This window comes from Lissotriton helveticus, chromosome 2_1 (assembly GCF_964261635.1).
Source record: "Lissotriton helveticus chromosome 2_1, aLisHel1.1, whole genome shotgun sequence".
Classification (NCBI taxonomy): Eukaryota; Metazoa; Chordata; class Amphibia; order Caudata; family Salamandridae; genus Lissotriton; species Lissotriton helveticus.
In genome coordinates this window covers 1131131935-1131146036 of record NC_136059.1, presented here as the reverse complement: position 1 = coordinate 1131146036, position 14102 = coordinate 1131131935, and the positions used below count along the sequence as shown (strand labels likewise).

At 47.8% G+C, this 14102-nt stretch overlaps 1 protein-coding gene across 1 annotated transcript in view; it reads left to right on the top strand.

Annotated features, from left to right (window-relative positions):
* The window catches only part of ADAMTSL1 (ADAMTS like 1), a 677686-nt gene that overhangs the window by 145445 nt on the left and 518139 nt on the right, over nucleotides 1-14102 (top strand). The window contains exon 4 of the mRNA XM_078677817.1: nucleotides 1403-1639. Coding sequence (XP_078533943.1) covers nucleotides 1403-1639 — 237 coding nt within the window. The remainder of the gene's footprint in view (nucleotides 1-1402; nucleotides 1640-14102) is intronic.

Genomic DNA, 14102 nt, shown 5'->3' with positions numbered 1-14102 from the left:
TCCATTTCAAAGGAAAATATTCTGTATGTAAAAGACAGTGCCTCCTCTTGACCTAGACTAATACCTCCCAGTTTCTAGTTTGAAATTACTTTATGGAGAAATCTCCGGTTAGGTTCTTCCATTATCTAAAATGGTGCCCCTTACATTTGTCATCCTTCAGGATCTCCACTGATTCCTTAGATCAGCATTCCCCAACTAAAATCAGGATTCACTCTTAGGTCAACATTCTACCCATGGCGCAAGAGTCTCCCTACTTCTATTGCTCCCCTTCACTAGTTTCGGTATAGGGAATTCCCCGTGAAACAGATCGCATTTACCTGTAGTTTCAAGTGGGTAGTCTGAACTAGGAAACCCTTGTGTAGCATCTAGCCACTATCATGTGGGAGTCCAGCGAACAAAAAGGAAATCAGCATGCCATGGTCTGGAGGCCTTCTAACAGCGGTGTTGTGGGATGGTAACTTCAGAGATGGGGTCCTTGGGGGGAGAAGGAACCTGACATAAGAATGCCCTGTGACACCAACATCTGCTACGTAGGTTCAGCATTCCCAACTATACACGAACCATTAATAAGAAAGGATATTTGTGTTTAGCTTCGGAATCTAAATAGCGCAATTTTTATCCAGACTCACGTGTGGCTAAATAAATGTTTATCTCACCTGCCTAATCCTCACAACAGCAGTGGAATAGGTCGTTGAGAAGTCCTTTGTATCTGACCCTGCATTTAGCTGCACTCTACTTTCACAGTGCTGTGCCGCATTGTCACCCTTAGGGATGGGCGAAGCATTCTGCCGAAACACAGAAGTACACAATCATCCCACAAAGGAGCTTCACAGGCAAAGCATTCGCCGTGAGATATTATGATGTTATATCATATCTGCGAAGTTTTACAAATGTTTTGCCATATCTCGTGGTTAGCAAACCACCACCAAATACCAATGCATTTATGGGTTTTCCAATTTCGCTACATGTTTTGACTCCATTTTCCCCCATTTTGCATTACATGGAAGCAGAATTCCGCACAAAAAACGCTCAAGCCTTGTCGTGTTTTATATGTTCGGGTAGGCTTAAAATTTCGATTTTATTTGGTGCAAAAGCCTGTTGTCCACCTCCATCCCGTTACTTTAATCATCAGGGAATCTTTAATATTTTATAGATGTGTGCATTATAAATGTGTTCTTCACCTTCCCTGCTTTGTTCATGTATCCTTTTACACATGTTTCTTAACTGAACAGTGAGAAATATAATTTATCTCAGTAACTTGGGTATGTTAACACTATTGCACAATATACTATAATCAGCAACATGCACACGTGTTGAAAGGAACCTTTCTTATAGCCTGTTCTGTGCTCCCTATGTAAACAATAAATGTTTTTCTAACCTTTCCCTATTGACCTCCTCCTAGGACTGCCCACCTGAGGCGGGTGATTTTCGTGCCCAGCAGTGCTCTGCTCACAACGACGTCAAGTACCAAGGTCTGCTTCATGATTGGCTGCCTGTGTACAACGATCCAGAAAACCCATGTTCACTCAAATGTCAGGCGAAAGGAACTAGCCTGGTGGTTGAGCTGGCGCCCAAGGTACTCGACGGAACCCGATGCTATACTGAATCCCTGGACATGTGCATCAGCGGCTTGTGCCAGGTGAGCTGCCAGATGGCTTCTACTTTTACAAGATTGCTTGAGTTGTCCCAATGTCTTCCCTTTGTCTCAAGATTTCTAATTTTCAATCTCCTAAACCTATTGTTCAGTTTGGGTGTTATGGATGTGTGATGTGCTATGTTACAAACAACCCCTCTAAATTCTTCCCTCATCTATCCCTCCTTTGACTCATCCCAAAACTCATTTTACTACTATGATCTCCCTAGTCCATTTCTAGATATTCTTCCTTCCTCCATCTCTCCTTATACTCATCACAAACCTTCTCTTACTATTATGATCTACTAATTACCACTTTCGAAAATGTTTCCCTCTTCTACACCACCATTATCCTTTTCAATCCAACTAACAGACTTGCATGTCCACCGCTCAAATTAACTCAAATTTCACTTAACCCACCACTAATCCTGTTTGGGTTCCAGAATATCGTGCTACTTACAGAAAAGCGCTTCAACATCTTGTCTGGGGTAGTAAGGGCTATATAAATACAATTACAAGTCATGTAATGTATAACTGTAACCCAAACAATCCAACCTTGTATTGGTATGTTTATATGATTTAAGGAAAAGTATAAATTGCACATATTTCACTGTTAAATACATAGTTTTTATTTCCACTGTACGATTTACTTAATTTGACTTTTACTCAAAAATATAGGGCCTGATTCACAAAGGTAAACTTACACTTTTGTACATTTTTGCACTCACCATGCAGAACTCCGCACATAAAAAGATAGGCCTGTCCTATCCTGGGCAGCTATGCTGTATGCACCAGGTGTTCTCCCAATCTGCCTTTCTCAACCACTTGGCAAGAAAATGAAAAAACAACTGTTGAAATTAAGATTTGGCCTAATCCCCTTGAAGTTTATTGGTATGGCCGGAGGGAACTCGATGATAACCGGCAATGCAGGCTCTGTGATAGGGGAGATGAATCCTTGTATCGCATTCTCTGCATTTGCCTAATCCTAAATCCGTTCAGAAAATTCTGGTTGTATCCAATATTTTGCGTACTAAATATCTGGACTTGCCATGGCGCCACTCTATCCTGCTTGAAAGGTGAATACACGCAGTTATCCGCTTGCTTTTTTAAAAAATTCCTTAAAGCCCCATTATCACTTCTGCACACGACCCAGACCCCGCTGGCAGACAGCTAACACTGCTGCAATAGACAGGCCAAGTTACATTTTAGAAAGTGGGGTGGTCTCTGCTGCCACCTACTTATGCATTCAGCACTTTTTTTTTGATTTACATAAATGGGCTTCTTATAACATCGAAGCCGAATACTGCACCTTAAGTACATTATAAATCGCCTCCTAAAAGTAGGCCTACTTGGAAACTGTGGTGTGTCGGGTCAGGGCCCAACACGTGGAGGGAGTCACAGTATTAAGGGACACGGACACAGGTTTACTTGCTAGCCGGAAAGACCCCGAGCGGTCTTCCGCCCTGTTTATTTATACCCCGGTGCGAGCCCGCCCCGGGGTATGCGTGGATGCGTGTAAGTATTTGCAAAATTGTAGAGGAGAGCCCGAGTGGCTCTCTACATCCCTCCTTCAATTTAGTTCGTCTTTACGTAATTCAAAGTTCTTCATCTCAGGGAGATGTCCAGACAAAGTCTCTCAGCTTCTGGCTGGGTCTGGGGTTGGATCGTAGGCCGTACCGTTGGCTCCGGGCAAATGGAGATACTGCAACCTCTTTCGCTCTCTTCCCTTGGGACCCCACGTGGTTGGTTGTATTCAACAGCGCTGTCATGCGGTGTTGTCCTAGGTGGGCTCTCTTCACTGTGCCGGGCCACCGGTGACCCAGAGGATGGTTCTCCAAAATCCAAACCACCATCATCTCCCGCCTCCTGATGTTCCATTGCTTCACCCCTGCCAGGGGGATCTCTTACTTTCTTGAAGCAGGATACGTTGCGTGTAACGGCGTGCCCCTCCCGTCTTGCAGTGACCATGGTCCCTTGGACCTTTTCCACGACCCACGTCTCAGGCTCGTAAGGCGTTCGGAACTTCCACCCTGGATGTCGGTCTCGCACGACCACCGTGTCACCCTCCTGCAGGTGAGGGTTTTTGGCGCGACGCGCCTCACTTGCCTTCTGATTGGTGGTGCGCCGCCGAGATTGGATGGCTTCATCATCCCGGTCTTCGGGCATCCAAGTGCTGTCCGTCGGGATGCTGTCTCGGGGTGCTCTCTTGAATAAGGCGTGGGCAGGAGCACACTTGGTGGTGCTATGCGGCGTCTGCCGATAGGCTCCTAAGGACAGATCAAGTGCCACTTCGGGGCCCTCACCATGGTCTACGGCTATCCTCAGGGCTCGGTTCAGGGTCCTCATCAGCCTTTCAACCTCCCCGTTCGCCTGGGGCCACAGCAGGGTGATCTTCCGATGTTCGATTCGGAGACCCTTGAGATAGTCCTGAAATTCTCTTCCCTGGAAGGGTGGCCCGTTATCTGATTTGATTTCCTCTGGGAGGCCCATGGTGGCGAAAACGCGATTCAGGGCCTTCCTAACTTGGGGATATGCCGTCGAGGATATCACTTCGACCACTGGGAATTTGGAGAACGAGTCGACGATGACTAGCGTGTGTCTGCCATCCGGGAAGCTCCCGAAGTCTATGCTGAGGTGGGTCCATGGCGTCTGTGCGGCGTCCTCGGTGATTACTGGCGCTGGCGCCGGGTCGCTGCCGGTGATGGTACAGGCATGGCAGGATCGTATCGCCTTGTCAACTAGACGGTCCATGGCCGGGAACCATACCTTGCTCCTCAGGTGGGCTTTCGTTTTGGCCATGCCTTGGTGACCTATGTGAGCCAGGGCCACTACTCTCTGTTGCAGGCTTTCCGGTATCACTATCAAGTGTCCTCTGAGAATGACCTCTTCGTCCCCCACACTCAGTTCGCTTCGTATCTGCCATAACTGCTGACGCGCGTGGCTTACTTCCGGTCGCAGGCTTTGCGCTCCGTCTAGAAAATGGGCCCAGCGGTTCCCTTCCAGGGCACAACAGACTCTTGCGAGCGTCTCATCTGTCGCGGTTGCCTCCCCGATCTCCTTCAGTGTCATGTTTTCTGGGCACGCAGCTTGCGAGACCATGTGAACGAACTCTTCTGCCTCCGTTATTTCCTCTGGCGGGGAGCGCTGGACAGTGTCTTCGGGGTGGCGTGAGAGATAATCGGCCGGAATGTGCGCCCCTGGCCGGAAGGCGAGCCGGAAATTGTATCCTTGTAGCTGGACGGCCCATCGTTCGATTCGTGGGGTGCCAGCCTGGAGGACCCCGCGAATAGTGGCAGTAGTGGCTTGTGGTCTGTCACGACAGTGAACTCTTGGCCGCACAGGTATAGGTGGAAGTGTTGGCACGCCCACTTTATGGCCAGCGCCTCTCTTTCGATCTGGGCGTACCGGGTCTCGGTGTCCGACAGCGCTTTGCTGGCGTACGCTACAGGCTTCCACACCTCAGTTCCATGTTCTTGCAGGAGGACTGCCCCCAGGCCTACCGGGCTTGCATCCACAATCAGCTCGGTTTTACGACGAGGTTCGAAGTATGCCATCACAGCCGTGTCCAGAAGGTTTGCCTTGATGTCCTGGAATGCTTTATTTGCCACTGCTGTCCATTCCCACTTGTGGTCTGCGCGCGTGAGGGCTCTCAGGGGCTCTGCAAGCGCGGCCAGGTTTGGTATGAAGCAGCCACAGTAGGTGGCCATGCCCAAGAAACTGCGCACTTCGGTGGGGTTCCTGGGAGTGCTCGCAGCCTTGATTGCTTCTGCCTTCTTGGAGTCGACCTTCAACCCTTCCCTCGTGAATGTGTAGCCAAAGAAATCTATTGATTCTTGATAAAATGAGCATTTGGACCGATGGAGGGTTAGTCCACTGTCTACTAGCCTTCGAAGGGTGGCCCTCAGGTGTGCATGGTGTTCCTCTAGTGTCGCCGAATACACCAGGATGTCGTCACTGAGGTTAATTACTCCACTCAGACCGGATAGCACTTCGCGTATGGCGTTTTGAAACACCTCCGTGGCGGAGGAGACGCCAAAGCTCAGCCGCTTGTAGCGATGAAGTCCCACATGGGTTGAGAAAGTCGTTATGTACCGACTCGCTGGTTCCAATTCGAGTTGGTGGTAACCCGAGTTGAGGTCCAGTTTGGAGAACCACTTCGCCCCATTCAGGTCAGCCACTATGTCGTCCATGGTGGGAGTGAGGTGTCTCTCCCGCTTCACAGCCGCGTTCGGTAGCCTCATATCGACGCACAGCCTGATCGCTCCTGGTTGTTTGGGTTTGGGTGCTACTACCAGCGGGGAGACCCACGGTGTCGGGCCCGACACCTTTTCAATCACTCCGAGATCTTCCAGCTTCTGGAGTTCTTCTTCGACTTGGGGTCTTAGGTTGAACGGTACCCTTCTGTGTCGGAGGGCTACTGGTCATAATGATGTATCAATATGCAGCTTGAACTTCCGTCCTTTGAGTTTTCCAAGCCCTTGGAACAGCGCTGGGAAGTCCTTCAGCATGGCATCCGCATGTGCCTGATGCACCTGGTTTGCGAAGAATACTAGTCCTAGATCTTCCGCCGTGTGGCAGCTCAGAAGGGTGCCCTTTTTCCCTTCTGTGATGTGGAAGCGCGTTTCCGTGGAATAGTCGCCATTTACCACAGTTGTTTGTATTACTCCTCTCAGTGGTGTAGATCCTCGCATTAGAAGGTGGAGGCTTGGGCGTCATCTTGTCGTACTGGTCTGAGTCCATTACATTAACGGAGGCCCCAGTGTCGATGAGGGCTTCGACTTCGGTGCCTTCTATGGATATCGAGCACATGGGCGGTGGCCTCCTTTTGGTGAACGCCCTGCTGACGTAGGCGATGACATATGCTTCGTTGTCCTCGTTATCTTCATACCGCGGTCACCTGCCTTGGGCCTGACTGTCTGGGGGAGGCAGTTCTTGGTCGAGCGACAGCTGGCGGATGCGTTGTGATACTGTCCTGGGCTTTGGACCTGTTGGTCTGTACTTTCCTCCTCGACACACTGCCGCGAAGTGGTTTAGGCGTCCGCATTTTAGGCACTTTCTTCCCCTTGGCTCCGCATGTTGCCGTGGCTGGGTGATCTTCGCCACAATACCCGCATTGGTTCCCTCGGGAAGTGGCGGCTCGTGGGCGGCCTGCGGGAGTCTCCTCTGGATGGCGTCGACTCTTTCCTCTTTGATCAGCTGTGTTTTCGCCATTGCTGGTGCGATCACCGGTGTCCGTAGGGCAGCTTCCATCTCTTCCGCTCTCGCGTCTGAGAGCTCGTGCGACCTGGCTAGGATTAGTATCTCATCTAGTGATATGCCTGGTTGGCAGAGAATGAGCTTCCTCAATAGTTTTGAGCGGCAGCCTACTATGATTTGGTCTCTGATTTCTTCCCTCGGGTTTGTGAACGGGCAGATGCTGACCAGTCGGCGCAACCTGGCATAATACATGTCCACAGACTCTGATTCAGTCTGCCACGCCCGTTTGAACTTGAACTTCTCAAAGTCGTTGTTGAGTTGGGGGTCAAAATGTGCACCCAAGGCAGCGACCGCCGCGTCGTAGTCGTGCTCGGGTCCTGTGTTCGGGAGTGATTCAAATAGGTCGTAGATCTCGGGCCCACCATATAGGATGAGGAGTGACCTCTTGACCGTCCCATCGGTCTCTCTCGTGCCTTTAAAGTAGAGGTTTAATCTTCCGATCCACGTCTTCCATCGTGCCGCCGCTGTCGCCGAATCTGCCGCTTCGCTAAATGGGGGAATAGGCGCTACGCCTGAGTGGAGGTGGCTGGGTGGTGTCGGTGCCGGGGCTCCGGCCTGATTCTGGCTTGGTGACGGCTGTGCGGTCGGCGCGGGCGGGGGTGGCGCGGTCACTGCCGGTACATTCTGCCCTGCGCCGCCTTGGCTTGCGCCTGGCACTTGGTTGGACATGCTTTAGTCCCTTCTGGGCCTCCTGGAGATCGCTTGCGTGATTCCGGCTCACTGCGCTCCCTTGGGCAGGTGGTTGGGCTGGCCAAAGTTTTGATTGCTCCTGTGCCCAGGTGGAGGCTGACTCCCTCCCCCTTCTTGGTCTGGGACGTTCTTTCTGACCCACTGCGGGCGTGGGCTTATTGTGTTGCAGGGATGGGACAAGGAATGCCTCCCTTGTGGTTGTCTGTATATATGCCTTTTTTTTTCTTGCCTGTGCTTGTTGGGGTGGTGCGGCCGTCTCCGCCAAGTCGCGGGAGCCAAGGGGGCAGCATCCGCCCTTCCGCCCGTGCGGGCCGTGTCCTATGCGCTGCTGGGGAGAGCCGTGACCTTGTGACGTCCAGCCGCAGGTGCGGCGCGGTGCTCCTCTATTGCTGGAGCTGGCACGCTCGCACGTCAAGGCCCTGCGCGGCCGATGACTCAGCGCCGCCGCGGAAGGAGCGCCCGAGGGGGGGGGCGTTCAGAGGTGCGCGGGGCAGGCAAAGCAGGCACACCCTCACCTCTCGGGGCCCAGTCAACCACGAACCGTCCACCGGTGAACCCCGCCAGCTGAAGGCGCTCCCGGCGGGGAGACGCGTGGGCGGGCCTCAAGCCGGGCCGGTGCAGGAATAAAGGCGGGTGGGCTCCGCTTCAGGCAGCAGGACGTACCGCGGAGCGGCACGCAGAGACAGCTCAGCACGCGTGGCGGTAAGCCGGTCTCGTCGCCAGTGTGGTGTGTCGGGTCAGTGCCCAACACGTGGAGGGAGTCACAGTATTAAGGGACATGGACACAGATTTACTTGCTAGCCGGAAAGACCCCGAGCGGTCTTCCGCCCTGTTTATTTATACCCCGGTGCGAGCCCACCACGGGGTATGCGTGGATGCGTGTAGGTATTTGCTACATTGTAGAGGAGAGCCCGAGTGGCTCTCTACAACATGCGGAGGCAATCAAAAATAGGGAATGGACACTAGTATCTACTGAACCATTAGTTCAAAGTTGACAACCCTCATAGGCACCCTGATTATTGCGATGCGGTATATCTTTTTTCCGCCCCGTCAGGTGTCATGGCATATTCATAGGGAAGTCAAAAGGATGTAGTATGCCTGCCTCACCCGAGGCTACCTCTGGTCCAGGTACAAGTGTCCAGAAATAATAGGGAGGGTGAAATCTTTTATAAAAGCAGTGTATCTCCCAAAAATTATTTAATGAAAGAGGGGATACCACTGTCAATTAAAAAGTTCGATATATATGTAATCGAGTAACTAGATTACCATATACCAATGTATATATGGGTGCGTCAACATGTTTCAGCTCCTTGGGCCCAGCCGGGTCTGTAGAGCTTTCGTCAGGACAAAGAACAAACAAAAAACATACATGAGGTACTCACACTAGTAGTGTAGGTTCCTTTCGCTATTTTTAGCGTTTCTTATTTTGTCACCTGAAAATATAGGAACACAGAAACATACAATCCAAAACATTGTGGTATTGTGGTTATGGTGATTAGGCATAATGTTTTCAAGTTTTCAAAACACACATACTAGTATTGCTAGTGAATTGTTATGCAGCTAATTCTTAGTTACATAAAACTTTTTTGGCAAGGGAAAGGTGATGGGGAACAGGTAACTACGTAATATACAGAGCATGCGATTAATGCGTGTTGTCGGTGCTGCGCATTAAGTTGGATTGACATGCAGAGACATTAGCGCGTTCTATTGTGTTGTATAGAGGACGCGTGATCACTGGTGAAAAGACGTTACGGTAATTGGTTCATTTGCGGGCTTCAGCAAGGGGAAGATGTTGTTATTTAGGGAAATTTTTTACATTATGTGCATAAAAAGAAAATGCTATCAATGCGTATTGGCGATATCACACATCTAGTCGGTGTCGCGTGTAAAGGCATTATCGCGTTCAGTTGTTACATAAAGTGGCGCGCAAGCACAAGTACCTTAATAGGTTCTTTTCAGGACTTCAGCAAGGGTAAAAGTCGCTAAACGTGTTCTCTTCTAAAGGAATATAATTGAAGGTTAGGGGAGTCTCAGTATCAGGTCTTACCCGTGTATCTGCATCATGGACAGTTATTCTTACCCACGTGGACCGCGTTCTGGGACTTGTGCTGACTCTGCCCCTGGTTACAGGCGGGGCTCCGTTTCTGGCCTCTTAACAATAGTTTCACAAACACAAAAGGCGGACTACGGTGTATTCTCTCAAGATGGACACCACCTCTAGATGTGAAACTTCAGAATGTTGATTATTAATCATTCAATGTTCATATTTTAGAGTTGAATGTGAATTTAAAATGAAAAAATTCGTTTTTGAAATACAAAATTCGTTTTTGGAAACATAATGTTTCTGGACATTGTCCTCAAGTAAAATATTATTGGTTTTGTTGTGTAATGTTTTCTAAACCACAATGATCTTAATTAAACTGACCCCATGGAATATTATCGTTCATTCCGGAGAGATGGGTGCCAAGACGGTCTACCCACCTTTGCTCCTTCTCAAAGAGAACTCGTTCCGCATTGTTGTTTTTATCTTGCAAGATCTCAAGGACTGTCCAACTCAGGTCGTCACAGGTATGTCCGGCCTCCACAAAATGTGTACACAGTTTTGTATTGTTTTTCTTCAACCTCACATTGCTCCTATGTTCTCCAATTCGTAGCTTCACTTTCCTACATGTCATGCCTATGTATTGGCGTTTGCAAGGACATGTGACCATATAGATGAGATGCGACGAATTACAATTCATATGATGTTTCTGGGTCCATTTGAGGGTGTCTGTGAGTTGTAGAGTTTTGGTTGGTTTTGTAAACTTGCATACACCACATGTACCACATGGGTAATGTCCAACGACAGGTTGCATCCTGGCATCTCTTATGGCTGTGGATGTTTTACCCACAGCCATAAGAGATGCCAGGATGCAACCTGTCGTTGGACATTACCCATGTGGTACATGTGGTGTATGCAAGTTTACAAAACCAACCAAAACTCTACAACTCACAGACACCCTCAAATGGACCCAGAAACATCATACGAATTGTAATTCGTCGCATCTCATCTATATGGTCACATGTCCTTGCAAACGCCAATACATAGGCATGACATGTAGGAAAGTGAAGCTACGAATTGGAGAACATAGGAGCAATGTGAGGTTGAAGAAAAACAATACAAAACTGTGTACACATTTTGTGGAGGCCGGACATACCTGTGACGACCTGAGTTGGACAGTCCTTGAGATCTTGCAAGATAAAAACAACAATGCGGAACGAGTTCTCTTTGAGAAGGAGCAAAGGTGGGTAGACCGTCTTGGCACCCATCTCTCCGGAATGAACGATAATATTCCATGGGGTCAGTTTAATTAAGATCATTGTGGTTTAGAAAACATTACACAACAAAACCAATAATATTTTACTTGAGGACAATGTCCAGAAACATTATGTTTCCAAAAACGAATTTTGTATTTCAAAAACGAATTTTTTCATTTTAAATTCACATTCAACTCTAAAATATGAACATTGAATGATTAATAATCAACATTCTGAAGTTTCACATCTAGAGGTGGTGTCCATCTTGAGAGAATACACCGTAGTCCGCCTTTTGTGTTTGTGAAACTATTGTTAAGAGGCCAGAAACGGAGCCCCGCCTGTAACCAGGGGCAGAGTCAGCACAGGTCCCAGAACGCGGTCCACGTGGGTAAGAATAACTGTCCATGATGCAGATACACGGGTAAGACCTGATACTGAGACTCCCCTAACCTTCAATTATATTCCTTTAGAAGAGAACACGTTTAGCGACTTTTACCCTTGCTGAAGTCCTGAAAAGAACCTATTAAGGTACTAGTGCTTGCGCGCCACTTTATGTAACAACTGAACGCGATAATGCCTTTACACGCGACACCGACTAGATGTGTGATATCGCCAATACGCATTGATAGCATTTTCTTTTTATGCACATAATGTAAAAATTTTCCCTGACTAACAACATCTTCCCCTTGCTGAAGCCCGCAAATGAACCAATTACCGTAACGTCTTTTCACCAGTGATCACGCGTCCTCTATACAACACAATAGAACGCGCTAATGTCTCTGCATGTCAATCCAACTTAATGCGCAGCACCGACAACACGCATTAATCGCATGCTCTGTATATTACGTAGTTACCTGTTCCCCATCACCTTTCCCTTGCCAAAAAAGTTTTATGTAACTAAGAATTAGCTGCATAACAATTCACTAGCAATACTAGTATGTGTGTTTTGAAAACTTGAAAACATTATGCCTAATCACCATAACCACAATACCACAATGTTTTGGATTGTATGTTTCTGTGTTCCTATATTTTCAGGTGACAAAATAAGAAACGCTAAAAATAGCGAAAGGAACCTACACTACTAGTGTGAGTACCTCATGTATGTTTTTTGTTTGTTCTTTGTCCTGACGAAAGCTCTACAGACCCGGCTGGGCCCAAGGAGCTGAAACATGTTGACGCACCCATATATACATTGGTATATGGTAATCTAGTTACTCGATTACATATATATCGAACTTTTTAATTGACAGTGGTATCCCCTCTTTCATTAAATAATTTTTTGGAGATACACTGCTTTTATAAAAGATTTCACCCTCCCTATTATTTCTGGACACTTGTACCTGGACCAGAGGTAGCCTCGGGTGAGGCAGGCATACTACATCCTTTTGACTTCCCTATGAATATGCCATGACACCTGACGGGGCGGAAAAAAGATATACCGCATCGCAATAATCAGGCTGCCTATGAGGGTTGTCAACTTTGAACTAATGGTTCAGTAGATACTAGTGTCCATTCCCTATTTTTGATTGCCTCCGGATCTAATCAGGGGAACTGAATGGACCGAAAATCCTCTTCCCTCCCTTTTGATATAAGTCTCTACAACATGCAGCACTTTTTGTTCCTAGTATAGAAAGTGCGCCGTAATACATGACAAAAGTCGTGCTCTCAGCCACGGCCCGTATAGGGCCTGCCACCGGCGGTGACGTGGGGCGGGGGAGGGGCAGGGTGGGGGGTTGTAAAATGCAGCAAATGGACGATTTCAGGTAAGTAACGCCAAATGCGATGCAGCACGCGCTACATAATTCGTTTTTTTCCCCGTTACTTACCTGAAATCGTCCATTTGCCGCATTTTACAACCCTCCACCCTGCTCCTCCCCCGCTCCATGTCACCGCCTGGTGGCACGCCCTATACGTGCCGTGGCTGCGTGCTCTACATTTTAACTATATTGGGTATTTATAAGCAGTTTTCAACATATATGTATGCATGGATTGACAGACAGATAAGGTTTGCATATTGATCTTTTGAAGGGTTTTTTTCTTCGTGTTTTTTTGTTGCACTACTGTAAGGATTTTAATTAATTGCACAATAAAAGAGCGATATGTCTGTGTCTGTCTATCTGCCCATTTCATGCCTGGGTGTTTTCACAGGTTTCCACTTAGACATCTTCTTAAATCGTAGCTTTACATGCACAATGCTGCTGCCCTTTGCTTACTCGTGTAGGTTTTTGGCAGAGTGGGCAATCTGCAGGTGTAAATATTGTCCATATGTGCATGACCATTTCTAAGTATTGTTTATTATCTCTCCCCCGTCTACCCTCCTGTACCTCCATAAAATACGAGTTGGTTGCGGGTGTTATTAATACTTTTCTACCTCAGAAGTGCACCTATTCACACCTTTTCAGGAGTAGGCTTTCACATGTTTGCAAAGTGGAAATGAACATGCAAACTGCTTGTGAATACCCACAGGATTCCGCATTTGTGGGTGTTCCTGGCATTTTCGATTTCAGCCCACCTGACGTCACTTCAGCTGTTCACCTACATCTTTGGGAAAAGCAGGTGAACCTGAGGATTATGAACCGTTGTTAGTGGAATATAAGGTTAAAAAATAACCATATCATAATTCTGTAAATCGAGTTTTGCGAGATCTGACTACAACGGACTTTTTCTGTACTCCTAAGCAACATTTTCTGAACAAAACAGTTTGCGAATTGGCCTTCGTGGTGTTGTGTACATAGTTGTGCAGCTGCTCCTACGAGAAAACTGGTTTTACATTTTCAGTATTCTTGTTTTGGAAATGTCATAAGTCATTAAAGAAAGTGACTGCTGTCTGTGACATTCGGCTACGCCCTGCAGGAGCACTTTCAGAAATCAGGCTCTGGTAGCGCCACAAGCAAAAAGTGAAATTTCTATGTGGAACCAGATCCTACCGGCCTCCCATCGGCGGACGTCATGCAGGACAATATCGTCATTTTGCACATAGGTCACATTTTTTTCTCAGCACCACCCAAAACGAGACACGTTTTTCTACTATGAGAAAGGGCAGCTCTAATCCAAAAGAGAACTACTGATTGTAAACGAAAAAATGTCTCTACCTTACGTTGTCTAAGACTCCTTTTTTATAACCAAGGGGCGTGACCTATCCTCTTCACTGCCGCCTCTACTTATTAATATAATATCTACTTACCTTTAAGGCAGCAGCTAAAATTCAGAATGATTCTAGGTGGCC